Source organism: Onychostruthus taczanowskii, unplaced genomic scaffold, assembly GCF_017590055.1.
Source record: "Onychostruthus taczanowskii isolate IOZ18803 unplaced genomic scaffold, ASM1759005v1 scaffold13, whole genome shotgun sequence".
NCBI lineage: Eukaryota > Metazoa > Chordata > Aves > Passeriformes > Passeridae > Onychostruthus > Onychostruthus taczanowskii.
In genome coordinates this window covers 9,694,314-9,710,561 of record NW_024498462.1, presented here as the reverse complement: position 1 = coordinate 9,710,561, position 16,248 = coordinate 9,694,314, and the positions used below count along the sequence as shown (strand labels likewise).

Genomic DNA, 16,248 nt, shown 5'->3' with positions numbered 1-16,248 from the left:
GGCCGGGCCAGCGCTCGGCGGGGCGCGCCCACGGCCGGCACCCGCGTGGGCTCCGCTGCCCCCGCACCCGTCCCGCCACCGGCCTCGCCTCGGCTGTTTTTCCAGAAACGAGCAGCTGCCAGATGCGGGGGTCGGGAGGTTTAGGTTGTACATTAGGAACAATTTTTTTCCCCAAAAAGTTTGTTGCCCCGCCACAGGCAGTGGTGAAGTCACCGTTTGGGGAGATCTGATGGACGCGGGGATGTGGCACTTGGGGATTAGTGGTGGCCTGAGCAGTGCTGGGGGAACAGTTGGACTCCGTGGTCTCGGAGAGGTTTTCCGGCTACAGTGGTTCTCTGATTAATGCCGGAAGATAGTGAAAGTTACTAAGAATTAGATGTGGGGCAAAAACCAGATGGAAATCCAAAGTTTTATGCAAATTGATAGAGCTTTCGAGGTGTTGCTTGAGATACCTGGCAAGGCAGAGTGTAGGTTTCCAAGGTGGGCAGCCCTAACTTGGCAAAAATCGCTGGAAAGTGGGCATTGTGCCCTGGGGACTCCTGCTGTGTGCTAAAGAGGGGTGAGAGCAGCCCGGAGAGCTTCCTCCCCACCCGAGCGCACGGTGCTTTCATTAAAGCAAACACAAGTCCCCAGCCACTCCAGATAAAACAATTAGTGGGTAGTTGTATGTGTAGAGTCTCCAGTTTGGGAAACCTGCTGATTTCCAAGCCACGTGGAAAGCCTCAGATTCCGCCTTTTTTGCTTCTGTGAGAAGCCCTTTGCCCACAGGCGTCCCACTGCTGCAAAGGCTCTCCCAGCATTGTTTGTAGCACAAGGAGATGAGGAGACACTGCCTGGACCAGAGTGGGGGAATGGCTGAGCAGGAGACTGGAGCTGACCGTGGCCAACCATGAGGCATGCACTCATATTTTCCAGATAGCATTTTTTCCCCCTGCTTTTCACTTGCAGCTCTTATTTAGGATTTCAGCTCTCTGTTCTTAGGTTCCAGTGTATACAAGTGTCTCCTCTTGAGGCATGGTGCTGCCTGACTGTGCCAGTCAGTCCTGCGGCAGAGTAGAAATCTCCTGTAATGTGTGTGCTGGCTGACGTGGTGATGTGGAAGAGCCACTGCTGGGTGGGTGTCCGAGCCCCTGAGGGTGGGTCTGGGCACCTCCTGTCCCAGGCAAGCAGACACCCATGGCTGGAGGGGACAGGGTCCGTGGCTGAGATGGGAAGCAGCCCCCACCCCATCTCCTCCTGTCCTGCCTGTATCTCTGCCAGCCCCCCCGCCCCAGTCCCTGCTGGGCAGATAGGGAGAATCAACAGCCTGAAGGTTTCACTGATTGCTTTCATTTCATTTTGTACCTTTTCACTTATTATTTTCCTCACCCTTGTTTTCCTCCCAGAATCCTTTAGCTGCACACAAAAGAAATATATTGGATTCCATTACACTCTAATCTTTTTTTAAATTATACTTTCACAGAGAAAAGACAATGGCTGAGCTGTAGTGCTGTCACAGGGTGGATGAACTGCAGCTCATGCTGTGGCTCTGCTGGAACCATTTCATCTCACTCAGTGAAACTCATTGAGCAGCTCATGGCTTTGGTATCTTAAGGGCTGATGCAGTGGGGAGCCCATTCTACTCTCCTGCTCAGACAGGATGTCCCTTTAAGGCAATGAAAGAGTTCTTTAACAAATTAGAGATGTTTTCAAGTTAAATCTCATACATCTGGGACTGATGGCAGGAGGTTCTTCTTCCCCTCAACCTCTAAGTGCATTGATACTGTGCTCCGTGTGTACTCATTGTTACTGTGTCATCTTTATATTCCCCTGTGGAAAATAAAATGTGTGGCTCTGGAAGTATCAGGGAGACTCCGTGTGGTTCCCAAAGAGGTGGAGTTGTTGGTTTTGGCTTTTCCTTTAGCCTCAGTAAGACCAGTTGCTTCAGTCAAACATGAGATGATCCAAGGTTGCTGCCATCCCAGAGCAGCACCAGGTGGTTTCGATGTGTCCTCCACGTACAAATCAAATATCTTGGGTCTGGTGGTGTTGAAATAAGTACGAAGAATCCCCAGCTTTTAATTTCATGCATGATATTCAACCAGATGTTGGTTCCCTGTATTGTTACACTTGAGCAGCAGCAGACCTGCCCTGTGCCCAGTATCCTGCTGGCACGTTGGGTACGGCTGTCTGCTCCATCTTGAGTGATTCCATCATCCTGGCAGAGGTCCTTGTGCTTGGAGCAGCTCTGACACAGGATTCCTTTGGCCTGTGTAACTTTCTGTATTTGGCAAACTGCTTTAAACCGGGTTCTTGTGGGGAGGGGGCTTTGAGGGCATTGTCTCAGCTGCAGGTCCTCTGAAAAGCTGGGAAATTCTGTAAATATATGAGAAAAAGTGGCAAAGTTTTGTTCACAGGACAGTTTCTCCAAAAATTTTTTTGTGGTTTTGTTTTGGTTTTTGTTTTGTTGAGGTTTTTTCATCTGTGCTTTTTTCCTTGCATTACAGCAGTTTGGAGAGCAGGTAAAAATCAGCCCCTTCCTCTCCATACTCTGGTATCTGAGCTTCTTTCCTGTTGCCTGCAATTCTGTTTCATTGATCTTGTGCTGTTATTAGGAGCAAAAGCCTGAACCAGACTCCAGGCCCCTGGCATGCTGACCTCCTGGATCAGTTGGGTGACACCTGCCCAGCATGCCAGCCCCCCAAAGGAGTTGTGTGTCATTCATCTGGGACCTGGCTCCCTGCTTTTTATGTTCCCTCCTGCTCTCAACCTGTAGCTGATCCCTGACACCAAGCCCTGTGCATCTCCTGGGGCAGTGACACTGGGATCACCACCTTCTGAGATGTGACAAATCTTTTATTCAGTGATGTCAGGAACCTTTATGCTAGTTACGAGCTGTGCCCGTGCCTGTCCCGAGGTGCTTGCGAGACAGATTTAGTCCCTGCAGCTCCTGCTGGCCTGTCCCCACGGACTTGGCTGCTGATCCTGTATCAGCCCATGTGCTGTGAGCAGGAGCTGCGTGAGGGAGGGTGACTCATGTGCTGTGCTCGTCTGGGCAGACCTCATCTCCCATGAATCTCGGCCCTCCGGAGCCGGGGGAGCCCAGCCAAGTGTCCTCTTCCAAAAGGCACCGGCAAGGGAGTGGTGGGATTAGGCAGAGGAGGCAGAAAAAGCCTGCAGAGGAATGCTGCTGTGGGAGGGGAAGGAGCTGTGGCAGGAGGTGCTGGGGGCCCTGTAGATGATCCCCCCCCACTGCAAGAGCCTTGCAGGGGCCAGATATCTGGCCAAGCTGCCCTCTCAGAGGAGAGTTCTGGTTCTCCTATGCAGTTCTGGCTGGTGCCCTCCAAAAGGTGTTCACTGTTCCTGATGGGTGTTGAGGACTTGCTCCCAAGGCAGGTTGAACAGTTTCTCTCTTGATTTTCTGCACAAGGTAATAAGAAAGGCAAAGTGGAGATTGGTCTAGTGAAAGTGGATTTTATTCCCTGTATGTTTTCATGGGAAAAGCCTATCTAGAATCTGCAGAAATAATCAGCAGCCCCAAAACACCAAATAAATTGCTCAGTTTTGCAGCTTCAGTCTGAATTGCTTGCTCTGAGATGCTGGTCCTGTTCTGCCCCTTGAGCTACCCTTACTGACAGTGTGGCCCTGTGGCTCTCAGACTGGTTCTGTTGTTACCTTCTGCTGAGCCATTAATGCACCTCAGGAAGGCTCTGGAGGGTGTTTCAGAGGTAGGTGGGAGCTCATTCTGCTGGTCCTCTTGAGTTTGCTGTGAGTGACACCAGATGAAACGTGCATGGAGCAAGAGCCTGAGTGACTGCACAGCTCCAGGGTGGAGCAGCAGGGCCACAGGTGTGTGTCCCCCTTTCTGTTGGGGTGCAGGGTGTGTGGGACAGTGTGTTCTGTTCTGCCAGGGACACATCAGCCACCAGCATCTGGTACTGTCACACCAATGCAGCCTCGTTGGCCAGAGCTGGTCTGCTGGATCCTGAAGCTGGGGCTTTGCTGAGCCTTTGCTGGGGCCAAGTTCTCTGCTGATTGTCTCTGGTAGCCAGAGCCACAGCTGGGGCTGGCAGAATCCACTGGTGACCTGAGCAGTTAGTGGTCAGTACTTCAATACTGTGACTGAAATTTCATATGCTGCATTGTGAGGCTGTGAGATGGCAACAGAATGGGGCAGCTCATCACCAGCCTTGCTGGGAATGATGGAGCCATGTGGAAGGAGCCAGGAATGCCCAAGTCTCACCCACAGTGCTCAGCAGTGTTGGCTGCTGTCCTGGCCAGGTGAAGATGTCTGCCCAGAAATGGGCACACTGCTCATCCCAGGTGTGTTAGGGCTGGCTTTGATCCATCTGCCTTCTCTTCCTCTCATCCCCAAGCTCCCCTCTCCTCTTCAGCACAATGGCCTGCCAAGAGAGCGAGTACCTGGATGACCAGAAGAAATGTGTCCCCTGCAGAAAGTGCATGCCTGGGCAGGAGCTTTCCAAGGTAAATTGACTTCTCTGTAAGGAGCAGAAATCATCATGGGTGGCATAGCTGGGTTAATCTTCTGCCAGCCTGCCTTCAGAAAGATGATCTTAGGTCCCAGCATGTTGGGAAGAGCTGAGACCTAATAGGATGGGATGGTGGATTGTTTCATTTACCCTGGTAGGAGGGTGAGACAATGGAAGCAGGAGGTGATGAGGGATTTAAGGCAGCACAAGGAGCAGCCTGATTTCCTTTTTTGCTGGTGGAAGTCTAAACTTCCTCTGGTCTGTAGCCCCGAGCAAGGTCACACTGCATGGCTGGGCTGCACCTGGGTGGGTGCCAGCAGGACACTGCTGCAGGGGGTCCCAGGAGGTCTCAGTGGTGGGAAGCAGCAGGGTTCCCCTGGTGGTGCCTCCTGGGGCATGGTGCTGCCAGAGCTCTCCCACACCCAGAGCACACCAGTGGGCCCCAGCTGGGCAGCACACGGGGTCCCCGAGTGTCTCCTGGGAGCTGCACTGGTGGTGGCTGCTCTCAGCAGGGTTCTGAGGACCCCAGGTGAACGGTGGCCCTTTGCCCCCAAAGAAGGGACACTGTTTCCCTCAGTAGCATTTGGAGCCCGTGGTGGCCCCTCACCACATGCCCCCAACCCCGTGCCTTGCAGGACTGCGGCGACGGCAGCGGCGGGGACGCGCAGTGCGTGGCCTGCCCTCCCAGGAAGTTCAAGGACCGCTGGGGACACCACGGCTGCAAGCCCTGCCTGTCCTGTGCCCTCATCAACCGCCTCCAGAAATCCAACTGCACAGCCACGGCCGACGCCGTCTGCGGGGAGTGCCTGCCGGGGTGAGCCAGCACAGCCACACCTGGGGCAGGCAGGGAGGGGCTGGGCACAGGGGGCTTGACCTGACCCCACCCATGGTCACACAGGGGACCTAAGAGGAGCCTGGTGACCCAGTGAGGTGTGTCTCTGTCCTGCTAATGGCTTGGAAGTCAGACCCATCTGGAGGGTCCTGTTGTAGCTCCGGAGAAGGAAACATGAAGGCTCACGTAAACGAGCTGTGAAAGAAAACTTCCAGACTCTCATTGTTCTGTAGACACCAGGGTGGCTGAGCCCTGGAAGATGAAGTGTTGTAGACCACTATGGTTAGTAGTCCCCAAAGAGGGGGTTTAAGGGGTTACTGAAATGAAATGGCTGCATACAGATAGTCTGTGCCAAGCCCAGGTGCTGCAGACACTGCTGGCCAGCGGTGGGCTCCAGTGTAGGAGTCTCCTCTCAGACAGAGCTGTAGCTGGGGTGTTCCCAACCCTTTAGGGAGCTATTAACCATTAAAATCCACTTCAGCAGACATGGTGGGGGTGGGCTGTTGGAAAGATCTTGCTTCTTGACATATGACTAGACATGAACAAGGAGGTGTGGTGTGGCTCCAGCCAGCGATGAGAGCCCTGTTGCTCCTCTTGCCAGCCAGGCAGGAGTGCAGGATCAGCTGTCCCTCTCTGCTGCAGGGTGTGTGGCACAGCTGGCTGCACAGGCAGGGTGGTGGGAGCCCGGTGGGGCCAGGCTGTGCTGAGCCTGTGTGCTGTGTTGGCAGGTTTTACCGGAAGGCGCGGATCAGCGGGCAGCTGGAGTGGGAGTGCATTCCCTGCACCAAGCAGACGCCGTCCTCCGAGCCACAGTGTAGGTGCCCTGTGCTGCTGGGGTCAGGGCAGGTGATGTGGGGAGCCACAGCCCTGCTGGAGGAGGCATGGCCATGGGGTGTGATGAGGGATGGGCAGGGGAGGGGTGGTCCAAGCCTCGGAGTTTGTCTCCAGCGCTTTGTGGATGATGTTTGCAGGTCGCTCCAGAACAAGCCTGGTGAAGGTCGCTGTCCCTACTGTACCACCACAGGACACAGCCCTTCTTGCACTGACCAGCAGTGCCCTGGTCATCATCGTCCTGGTGCTTCTGGCACTTTCCATCATCTACTGCAAGCGATTCTGGAAAAGCCAGTGCCAGAGAGGTGAGTTGGTGCTCTCGTCCCTGCCATTCACCTGTGCCCGTGGCCCCTTCTTGCTGCGTAAAGCATTGCTGAATTCACAGCACAGTGACCCAAATGTTCCTCAGCTCATACAGAATAGACACCTCATCCTGCTTCTCATGCCTGCAGGACCTCTCTTTGTGTGTGCTTTACCTGCTCAGTGACACAGAGGAGCTTCCCTCCTTCTTAGGGCCATCAGGAGGAGGAGGAAGAGGCCATTTCACTGTCGCAACTGGCAATCCTCCCTTCTGAGGTTTTTCTGGTTGGGTGCTCTTTGCTGCAGAATGAAAAGGGCTGTAGGTGTGGTGGCCAGGGTTAGGGCAGGATGGCATCCAGCAGCATGCCAGGGAGCTGCTGGGCTCCCAGCTCCTCGCTGGCCGACATACCACAGGGCTGAGGACATGCTAGGGAAGCGAGCCAAACCTTTGCTTAGGCTGTTTCTCCTCTATCCTCCAAGTCTTCCTGAGGACTCAGAACTTCTCGGGCCAGCGAGCAACGTTCCCAACTGCAGCAGCACCTGGCAGGTTCCTGTGTGAGGAGCAGATGTCTGGACCCTGCTGCCTGGGTGTGAAGAATTTGAGCCCTTGCTACAGGCAGGCGGAAGGTACCTGCTCTTGCTGCCTTTCCTGGGGAAGGGAGGGTGGTGATGGGCTCCAGCTCACCTGGTCCCAGGCTGAGATGCCCTGAGGCAGGAAGGATGGAGCTGGATGGTGAGCTTCACTGATGCGTGCTGGTTTCTGGTTCTAGGCCCCGTGGAAGCGGTGCAGTTCATTTCTGACGGGGAAGCCGTGGGTCTCCAGCTCCCCTCTCTCCAGCCAGAGATGGACTTGCCGCCAGCCATCGCAGCCAGCACTGCCTCCAAGGCCCAGCTGGGCAGGAGCCTCCTGGAAAGCCAGCCCCTCATCCGGGCCTCGGGCCATGGGGACTGCCTGGACGGGGTCCTGCCGCCCCCCACCCCCAGGCAGGGCCGGCCGGGCACGGTGGAGGCCCTGGCCCCCCTCTCCTCCTGTGCCTCTGAGATGCAGCACAAGTGGCCGCATGCACCCGTGGAGTGCACTGAGCTGGACCTCCAAAAGTTCTCCAGCCAGGCGGAGTTCGTGGGTGGTGAGCGGCTGGAGGACGCAGCAGGCCGGGCTGTGAAGAGGATTCCAGCAGAGAGCAGTGCTGGGGTGCAAGAGAGGGCTCATCACTTGCCCACAGCTGAAATCCCACCTGGGGAGCAGCCGGTAAGTTCCTCCTGCCTTATCACTCCTCAGAACTGCTGCCAGTTGCCCAAGGCTCAGGCACGGAGGCTGGGCCCTTCATAGGGGTCAGAACATGGACTGAGTTACGTTAATATGGGGGTGGTCAGGCTGGAGAAGCAGCACCATTCCCTGGGCCCCTCTGAAGGCCCTGGGAGCAGAGCCAGGCATTGCTGTTCTCAGCAGACTGCCACCAACCTTGGGGTCTTTGTCTTGCCAGGTGGATGATGCCCAGAGCCTGGTGACTCAGATCAGCAGCACGGCCAGTGGTAAGTGGCCTTCCACTCTCACCTTTGTACTCCAAGTACGGGCATGTCAGAGACAGGTTCTTGGAAGGGAGCTCCTCCAGAAGCCCACCATGTCCCCACCAGGGACTCACCTGACTGGTCCACAGGGTATATTTTCAGTGATGCTGCTTTGAGTGGCCTGTGGGCATGTGACCCAGCTGTCACCAGTTACCAGCTTCCCCAGGACTGAGCCAGCTCCATGCTGCTGAGCTCTAAAAGTGATGTTGGAGGAGATACCTGCCCTGGCAGGGTGGCCTTTCACCTGCTCAGCAGGGGCTGAAGCTCTCCAGCTGGCTGTTCTCTTTTCCTGTTTGGTAGGATGTGTACTAACCCAGCTTCGCTGTGTTGCTCCCCTCAGGTCTCCCAATAGCAGAGCTGCCCCATTCCTTGGTGCAGTCTCTCGCCTTCTTGTTGGACCCTTCCTTGAACGGCGTGAAGAACTTCAGCCACGTGGCGCTGGAGCTGGGGCTCATGCCGCAGCTGCTGGGGCGGATCTCGGGCTTTGAGCAGCTGGTGGCACACTTCACCTACGCGGGAGCCGCGGTCACCGTCCCGCTGCTGGCGCAGGCGCTGCAGCGGCTCCAGCGCTTCGACGCCTTGCTTCTGCTCTGCGACCACTTCACGCTCAGCCCCGCGCCCGACCGCCAGCGCTAGGGCACGGGGAGGGACGGAGGAAGCTCCATGAATTGCTACTCCTGTGAGAGAGGATCCAGTGGCCTGCAGTCACATAACCTCGCTGGTGTGCATGGCAGGAGAACATGGTCTTTGCGTCATGGAATGGACGTGACGGGTGTCACTGCGCAGGGGTTCAGGAAGCACAGCTGTGCCTTTGCCCTGCTGCATGGGGGAGGGCTTGCTCAGGCCCCTGCAGAGGCTGTTTTTTCTCTAGCTGTGACACCCTTCCCTGTCAGTTGCTGTGCTGCCCATACTGTGGTGCTCGGGTTCTGCAGTGAGCCCTGTCCTGCCCCACTGTTGCCATGGGCTTCCTCAGCCATGGGGCTCACATGGGCAGTGCTCTCCTATGAGCCCAGCCATCTCCTGCCTTCCATTCCAGCTTTCCCATCCTTCCTCTGGCCCATGCTCTGCTCTCCCAGGTGCCACACCCACTTTCTCAGTTTACTTTTCAGTTGCTTCTTTCCCTCTGCTGTGATTTCCTTGGCAGAGGACCTGGCCATGGCTGATGTGCCAGGCTCCAGCCTTTGTCCTTCTGTGCCAGCCTGGCACCTTCCTCTCGTGTCCATTTGTGGTGCAGTGTGGCATCCTGGCATGAGTTTCGGACTGGCTCTCAGGATGAGCTGATTTAAGCCCTCATTGGGCTGTGGCTGTTGGCCATGGGCAGGTGCTGGCTCACCCCAGCCCCGTGGCTGTACACTGCCCATCGCCTCCAGGGCTTCACAGACTGCCTGTGGTGGCACAGAGTGTCAGGGGCAGGGACGCTGCACCGCGGTGGCAGCTGAGGGCTGGAGCTGTGGCTGTGGTCACAGGCAGCAGTGACATTCCTGTGCCAGCCACAGCAGGAGCTCCTCCAGAAGCTCCTCCTCGTTTAAAATAATATTTTTATTTTTTTTTCCTGCCTAAAATGGCCTGATTTCTCATTCCTGGGAGTTGCTACTGGGAAGGGGGAGCACCCTTCTGGCTTGGTATTTCATCCTGGGGGGATTTGTCATGACTTGCCATGGTCCTGCTGTCACCAGTCACCCTGATTTCAGTGTTGTGCCTGAGCCTGGGGGCTGCAGGCAGCTGGGCTGTTCTCGGTGTGCCCTGGCCAGCGGGGCTGTGCTGGTGGCCTGGACAGGAGCGGGGGCTGCAGAGCACGTTCCTGAGCGGGGCACAGCGGCACGGGGGCGGCCAGGCACGCCGGGGGTCACGGCAGAGCAGCTGCCGGCGGGGCTGCGGCCGTGGCTCAGCTCCCAGAGCTGGCAGAGCCTGCTGTTAACAGCGGGGCTGAGGGCTCAACCCCTCCATGGGCCGTTCACTTAAGAGTTAGACTCTGTGATCTAAGTGGTCCCTTCCAACTCAGGATGATCTGCGATGTGATCAGTGTCACCCCAGCTGTCCCGAGACTCGCAGACAGCATCACTGGGGCCGAGCTGGTGGCGCTCGTTTGTCCCTCGCTGCCCTGGCTGGGCCTGCCGAGTGCTCTCGGCTGTCCTGCCTGTCACCGGGGTCTCAGCACAAGGCCGTGGTGTGGTGGTCACCAGCAAGTGGCACTGTTCCCCCACTGCCTGCTGCCCCCTCCCAGGCCCCTCGGCTGAGCCCACAGAATTTTTCTTTATCTGACCACGGTACCTCAAAGAAGCAGATGCCCTTCTGGGAAGGCAGACTTCCCCCACACCCGGGCAGTGATAGCTGCTGGTGTTTTCTTTCCCTGTTTAAAGATATTGGGGCTTGAACACACCCCGGATGTGCTCAGATAAACAAAGGCATGGGCAGTTTGAGCTGGACCTGGCACTTTCCCTCACTGCTTGTTTCTTCCATATTCAAGGTTATTTTATTGCTCTTTGCTCCTCAAGACCTACAGCATTGAACTTTGAGCCATGTGGGGCCAGGATTAGTCAGACTCTTGCTGCACTCTTGGACTGTTGGGGAGTGTTGCTATAGCACACACAGCCTGGGGCCAGGGATTTCCTGTTTGAGGCTTTTCTGTGGCAGGGAGAGTGCTGGGTTTAATCACCTCACAAAATCCAATAAATATTTAATCTCTCTGTGGACATAGTCACTTCCAGCGGGAAGGAAAATAACTTCACCCACTGCCTCTGAGTAAGAGCCTCCCTGCAGCTCAGCTTGCTGGCCCCGCCTTTGAAGTTGGAACTGGACTGGGCAGCTTGTCCTGTGCGTTCCTGTGTCACCAGTGCCAGCAGTGTGTGGTCACTTGGAGCGCACAGAGCAGTGGCAGCCAGGCAGGATGGCAGAGCCAGCTGCTCGTGTCACATGGCAGTGTCAGGAGCAGGAGATGGGCAGCAAGGGCTGTTAAATCAGAGCTGTGGATGATGGGGACCTGCCCCAGGTGTGTGCTGCAAATCTCTTCACATGCTGGGCAGCTCCACTGGTGTGCTGGGGTGGGGCTTTGGGCCAAGCAAAAGAAGTGAGGCTTTAGTTCATTTGTTTAGGGGCTTTTCTCACTTTTATAAAGAAATCAACCTCATTTTCCTCATAGTTTTTAATGTAAACTTCTTTTTCAATTGTTTGATGTCTGAGCAATATTACCTGTACTCAATACTCGCCCCCTGCCTTGAGGGTGCAGCACGGTGGCTGTGTGCTGTGCTGGGTGTGGGTATGGGCCATACAGGGTGTGCAGGGTGGTCTGTGCCCTGCCACAGCTCCTGCCCCACTGGTGCTGCCCCTCAGGCCCTGATGTGCCACAGGGTGTGCTGCCTCAGCTCTGGCTGGCAGGGACTGGTTTTATGTGTGTTTGAGCTGTTCTGGGCTCGTCCTCAGAGCCTCACATGTGGTGTCAGTGCCAGTCACAGTGGCTGGTGCCCCAGCAGGGCTGGACACTGCACAGGAGCTTTGCAGGATGTGGCTTTTCAGCAGTGAGGCTCCCCCAGCTCCCAGCCAAAGGCTGCTCCCCACTCTCACTGTGCTCATGGCAGTCAACTTCCTTCAGCTGTGCTCACAAAACCAGCTGTGTTTACAAGGGCCAAAAGTTCAACAGGTAGCCTTTAGCCCACCCTAAGACCCCTTGCCCAGGCTGCCTTGAGCCCAGCCAGAGCCCTCAGGGAACCATGAGAGCCTTGAAAACAGGGATAATGCTGTGACCCAGACATCAGAACAACAGTGATCCCTGAGCAGGGAACTGCTTCACTGGGGAACCAATGGACTTGATACTTGACTTTTGCTTTTTAATAGTATTTTCAACATAGCACATAGAATGTAAGGTAGGGAAATTCCTGTAGTGCTGGATCTCACGTCACAGCCTCAGGAAGCCATTTGTGCCAAGCTGTCATGGCTCACAGAGAGATTAAAGAAATCAAATAACTCTGGAATCTGTGCAAACTTGAGCTAGGACTGAACAGTGGAAACACTCCAGTGCAATGGGGTTATTTTTTTCACAAGTGATTGGTTTCCACACCAGTCTTGCCTGGAAGTCTGATTTGCAGAGGAATTTGTATGATAAGTTTAAATCTAGCCCTGTTCTGGGAAGCTCTTAAGCATAGACTTAAAATAGGCACATACTTCACTGTTGTTAAAGTGTTTATTCTGGTGAACAATTGGTGAACATCCCTCGGGTGCTGTTCCTGAACAGGGAGCTCATGAGAGCTGTCCCTCCAATATGCATTTACAGAAATAGGCAATACTGAAGAAGACTTGGTGTTACTGATCTGGGCACACTTCTTGGAAGAGTCTGCAAGTGTTGGGGGGAGGTACCCCCTCTGTGTTGGATTATTTAATGCTTCAGACTCTGGTGCTTTTCAAAAAAAACAAATCACTACATTTCTGTAGCCATGGTTTACCCAAGGGAATGTATGTTGTTTTTTATGCTAGATGTTATTTTTCTTTAAGGTTACGAATAGGTTATTTATATTTTTGTAAATTCTGTGCCATTACCGTTGTAATTCTGCTGTAGCATTATTTGTGTTGGGTTTGGGGTGTTGTCTGTGTTCAAATCAAGCAGAAGCTGAAGCTCCTGCCCCCTGCTAATGGAAGGGGGTCGATCCCTCACATTCCTCCAGACCTGGTGCTCTTGAGTGATGTGTGTTTGTAGTTCAATAAATTTTGGAGCCAGACATGGTGACGCGTGGTGAGTTTTGATTCCCCTGGGTGTTGCTGCCCACCTGCTGGTGGGGGCTGATGCTGCAGGGTCAGTGGGGGCTGGAAGGGGGCTGATGAAGATGAAGAATGAAGAGATATGCTGCAGGTCATCAGCCTCATCCCAGTGTGGGAATGGGCAGGAGGGGCTGGAGAGGGTGGTGCTGGATGGTGGCCGTGGTCCTGGGTCTGTCCCCCAGGGTCTCTGCCCCCACCACAGGCATCAGCTTTAGTTTTTACATGGGTTTCACGTTCCCCAGAGTGGCCAAGTCTCAGGTGTGGTTCACTGCATGGCCTGGGGACAGGGGGAGGCAGAGACCCCTCCACGATGCCCAAGGAACTCCCAGAAGCTTCGCTGAGGAGCAGCTGCTGTTAAAGCTCAGTAATTACAGGGCTTGTTAAGCCTATTCATGCCCTTATACTGCTATGTTTAAAAAATAATTAGCATCAAGGGTGTTTTCTGTTCTAATTAAAGCTATTATGCTTGTCCAAACTCTGGCAGGCTCCCTGAGTGTTTGCAGTGCTGCAGCCCATCCTGCCTGTGAGGATCCCCATGCAGTGCTGTGTCTGCAGCCCTGGCTGCCTCTGTCATACCACAGCTATGGACAGCACAGCCTCTGCAGTCAGGGCCCAGAAAAACTACTCATCCAGCACCAAACACAAAGCCATGGCAGTGGTGGAGATGCTCAGCATCCACAGCATCCGAAGAAGCCTTTTCTGTGCAGGGTGTGGGTTCCTGAAGCCTGCTGTCACAGGGCCTGTACGTGGTGCAGCCCAGGTGTTCCCAGAGTGCCAATCTCACCACAGTCTGCAAGGGGTGATGATCCCAGAGTCCCTGCCTGCACCAGCCCAAGGCAGAAGGTGTGGGCAGGGTGCTGTGTCCCTCCCGTGGGTGACCTGAGCCCAAAGCTCTGCCTGTGCCTGTCACTTGGCTGAGGCCACTGTCACTGCAGCAGGAGAGGGCCAGAAGTGTCCGTTGGGAGAGCAGCTTCCTGCACGCTTTTGGGATGGGAATTCAATGTATGCCATGCCTTACCTTTGAGTGACTCCTGGCCCTGGGGTTGTGACCATCCAAACTCTGCATTCTCAGCTGATTCCATACTGCAGCAGGCAAAAGGGGGGTGGGTTTGGCCACACCTTGGGTCTGTCCTTCTGGAAGTACAGGAGTGCCTCTCCCATGCACAGCAGATGCTCCCACCCAAGGCAGGAACTCCCGGTGATCAAAAGCTTCACACCCCCTCTGCTCCTCACCTCAGACTGCTTGTGTTGTCTGGTCTTGCCTTGTTTTTGGCTGGAGCCCAAGGAGCGATGATAAATCAATCATGTTCCCCTCAAAGTACTTGGGATTCTTGTCCTCCATGCTGGGATAAGAGGCAGCTCCTGTGAAGCAGAGCTGGCAGAGAAACACACATGCTCCGTGTGAGCAGACAAGTGTGTGGCTGAGGACCCTCTCCTCGGTGGTCAGAACAAGGCTGGCTCCCCCCCCAGTCCTGGTGCCACCTCAGCCACTCTTGACAGAGGCTGGCAGCAGGTCAGGGGGCAGAGGTACCCGGTCCTTACCTCAGCTGCCTCCAGCAGGAACATCTCCAGCTGGGATGCAGAGCTGTGCAGAGGCACTGACAGCTTGGCGAGCCTCCAGCTGCAGAGGGAATGCCAGGGAATGCCCGGGAATGCTGTTTGGCCCCCACGAGGCACATGCACTGGGCCCTCTCCTGAGCTGTCTTTGGAGCAGGAAAGCAGACGTCTGTCCTGCTGCTCCCAGCAGTCACACAGCACAGCCAGCAGCCCTGCTGAGACACGTGTTCCTGACCTATGGGGTTTTGCTCTGAATAACCCAAGTGAAATGTGTGGGGTGTGGATACCTCACCTGCACACCCTGAAATGTACCTGCAGAGGTGGGGACCATGGCCCTGTCCTTGTGTGGACAGGGACCCCTGAGCAGAGCTTATCTCAGAGCTGCTGAGGTGAGATTGCAGTCACAGGAGGTCTTTGAATCCTTCTCACAGGAGACCCCACTCTGTCCCCACTCATGTCCTTCTCCCCATGAGCACTGAGTGGCAAAGGGGTTAAGCCAGAGGGGACTGGTCAGGGTTGGGAGGTGTTCCCAGTAATGAAGTGTTCCAGGTGGGATCCTGCTTGGAACCAGATTAATTAATGAGCCCTGTGTTAACAAGGACTGCATGGTCTATGGACAGTGAAGTCAGAGGAGCTTTCTAAGATCTCCCTTGTGTGCAGGTTCTGGAGGCACAGAGCAAGAGTTTTCACAGTTGCACTTTTTCCTAAAGCCCTGCATTTGCTTTGGGCTGAGATTACCTGGATTAAGAACAATGTTTTGTTAAAACACTGATTGAAATTCTGTAGTTACAGGGAGGGGGTGGCTGCCCTTTTCTGTGCAGGAGAGGGCAAGCACACAGTCCTCAGCGGAGTCTGAGCTGCAGCATTTAGTGAGAAAAGGGCAGGAATGAGACTGACAGCTCTGGAGTTCCTTGGCAAACAGCGTCCCTGCTTTCACCCTTCATTTCCTTGCCTAACCCTAACCAGGAGGCTCACCAGTAAAGAAACCTTAAACACCTGCCCTCCATGTGCCCCTGGCCCCTGCACAGGGGCCAGGGGAGCCGGCAGATAAATTTCCATTGCTAAAATTGAAGACTGAAATCCGTTAGAGAGACATGAATTTCCATACCCAAGTTATGCCCCACACCCTCTGCCCTGGGCACCAACAGGGTTGTGCTCCTGCCCTGCAGCACCTGTGCCATGGAAAGGCATTAAAAATGGCAGCTTGGCATCCAGAGTGTGTGTGTGGGCACAAACACATCAATACAGGCAGAAATGGAATGGGGGAAAGGCTCCTGTCCCCACTTTCTACAGGGAGGGGGAGCAGAGAAGGTGTAAGCAATGCTCAACACTGCAGATAGGAAAATAGGACCCTTGTGTCACCTTCCCCCTCAATCCCTCCTTCCTTCACAGTGAGCAGGAGAAACAAAGGCAAAACAAACAATTTGACAACCTGATTTCACAAAGAAGCTGAGAATCAGTCAAGTGCTGATGTTCCCATTTATAGCTGAAATGCCTGAATATATTGCTAAATATTCATGGTTTTTATTAGCTCTGCTAATCATAACAGCTCCCCTGGAGAATGAATATCCTTACATCCTGCCCTGCAAGCTGTGCAAGACAGCAAAATACTTATATTCTCCTGAATTGAAGGCAAAGGAAGGCAAGTTAGTGCAATTCTGTTAAATAGAACAAAGGGTGTGTCACATTTAATAATGGGGGGGAAATTCACGTCCTGCCATAGAAACATGAACATAAAGAGGAAAGGGACACTGCATTAAGACTTTATTTGGAGTGCAGCTATTGCCATCCACGAGGGAACAGTTGGCATCAGTCACTGTTCCTCAGCACGAGCAACTGGTGGGTTTAACTCCAGAACAGGGTGGGAAATGGAGACAAACACTTAAATAACTGAACTGTGAAGAGGAGTTCAGGAATGACAACATACTGTGGAAGAAGAAC

General features: G+C 54.5%; 1 protein-coding gene across 2 annotated transcripts in view; it reads left to right on the top strand.

Moving 5' to 3' along the window:
* Positions 1-12,710, top strand: part of EDA2R (ectodysplasin A2 receptor) — a 13,302-nt gene extending 592 nt beyond the window's left edge. The window contains exons 2-9 of one of the 2 annotated variants that reach the window (XM_041396422.1): positions 4,374-4,464; positions 5,105-5,283; positions 6,030-6,115; positions 6,273-6,437; positions 6,913-7,059; positions 7,203-7,681; positions 7,917-7,965; positions 8,342-12,710. In XM_041396422.1, the coding sequence (XP_041252356.1) occupies positions 4,378-4,464; positions 5,105-5,283; positions 6,030-6,115; positions 6,273-6,437; positions 6,913-7,059; positions 7,203-7,681; positions 7,917-7,965; positions 8,342-8,637 (1,488 nt within the window). In that variant the 5' untranslated portion in view covers positions 4,374-4,377 and the 3' untranslated portion in view covers positions 8,638-12,710. Of the gene's footprint in view, positions 1-4,355; positions 4,465-5,104; positions 5,284-6,029; positions 6,116-6,272; positions 6,438-6,912; positions 7,060-7,202; positions 7,682-7,916; positions 7,966-8,341 lie in introns of both variants that reach the window. The other variant, XM_041396421.1, reaches the window with a different exon arrangement.
* Positions 12,711-16,248: the final 3,538 nt, after the last annotated feature.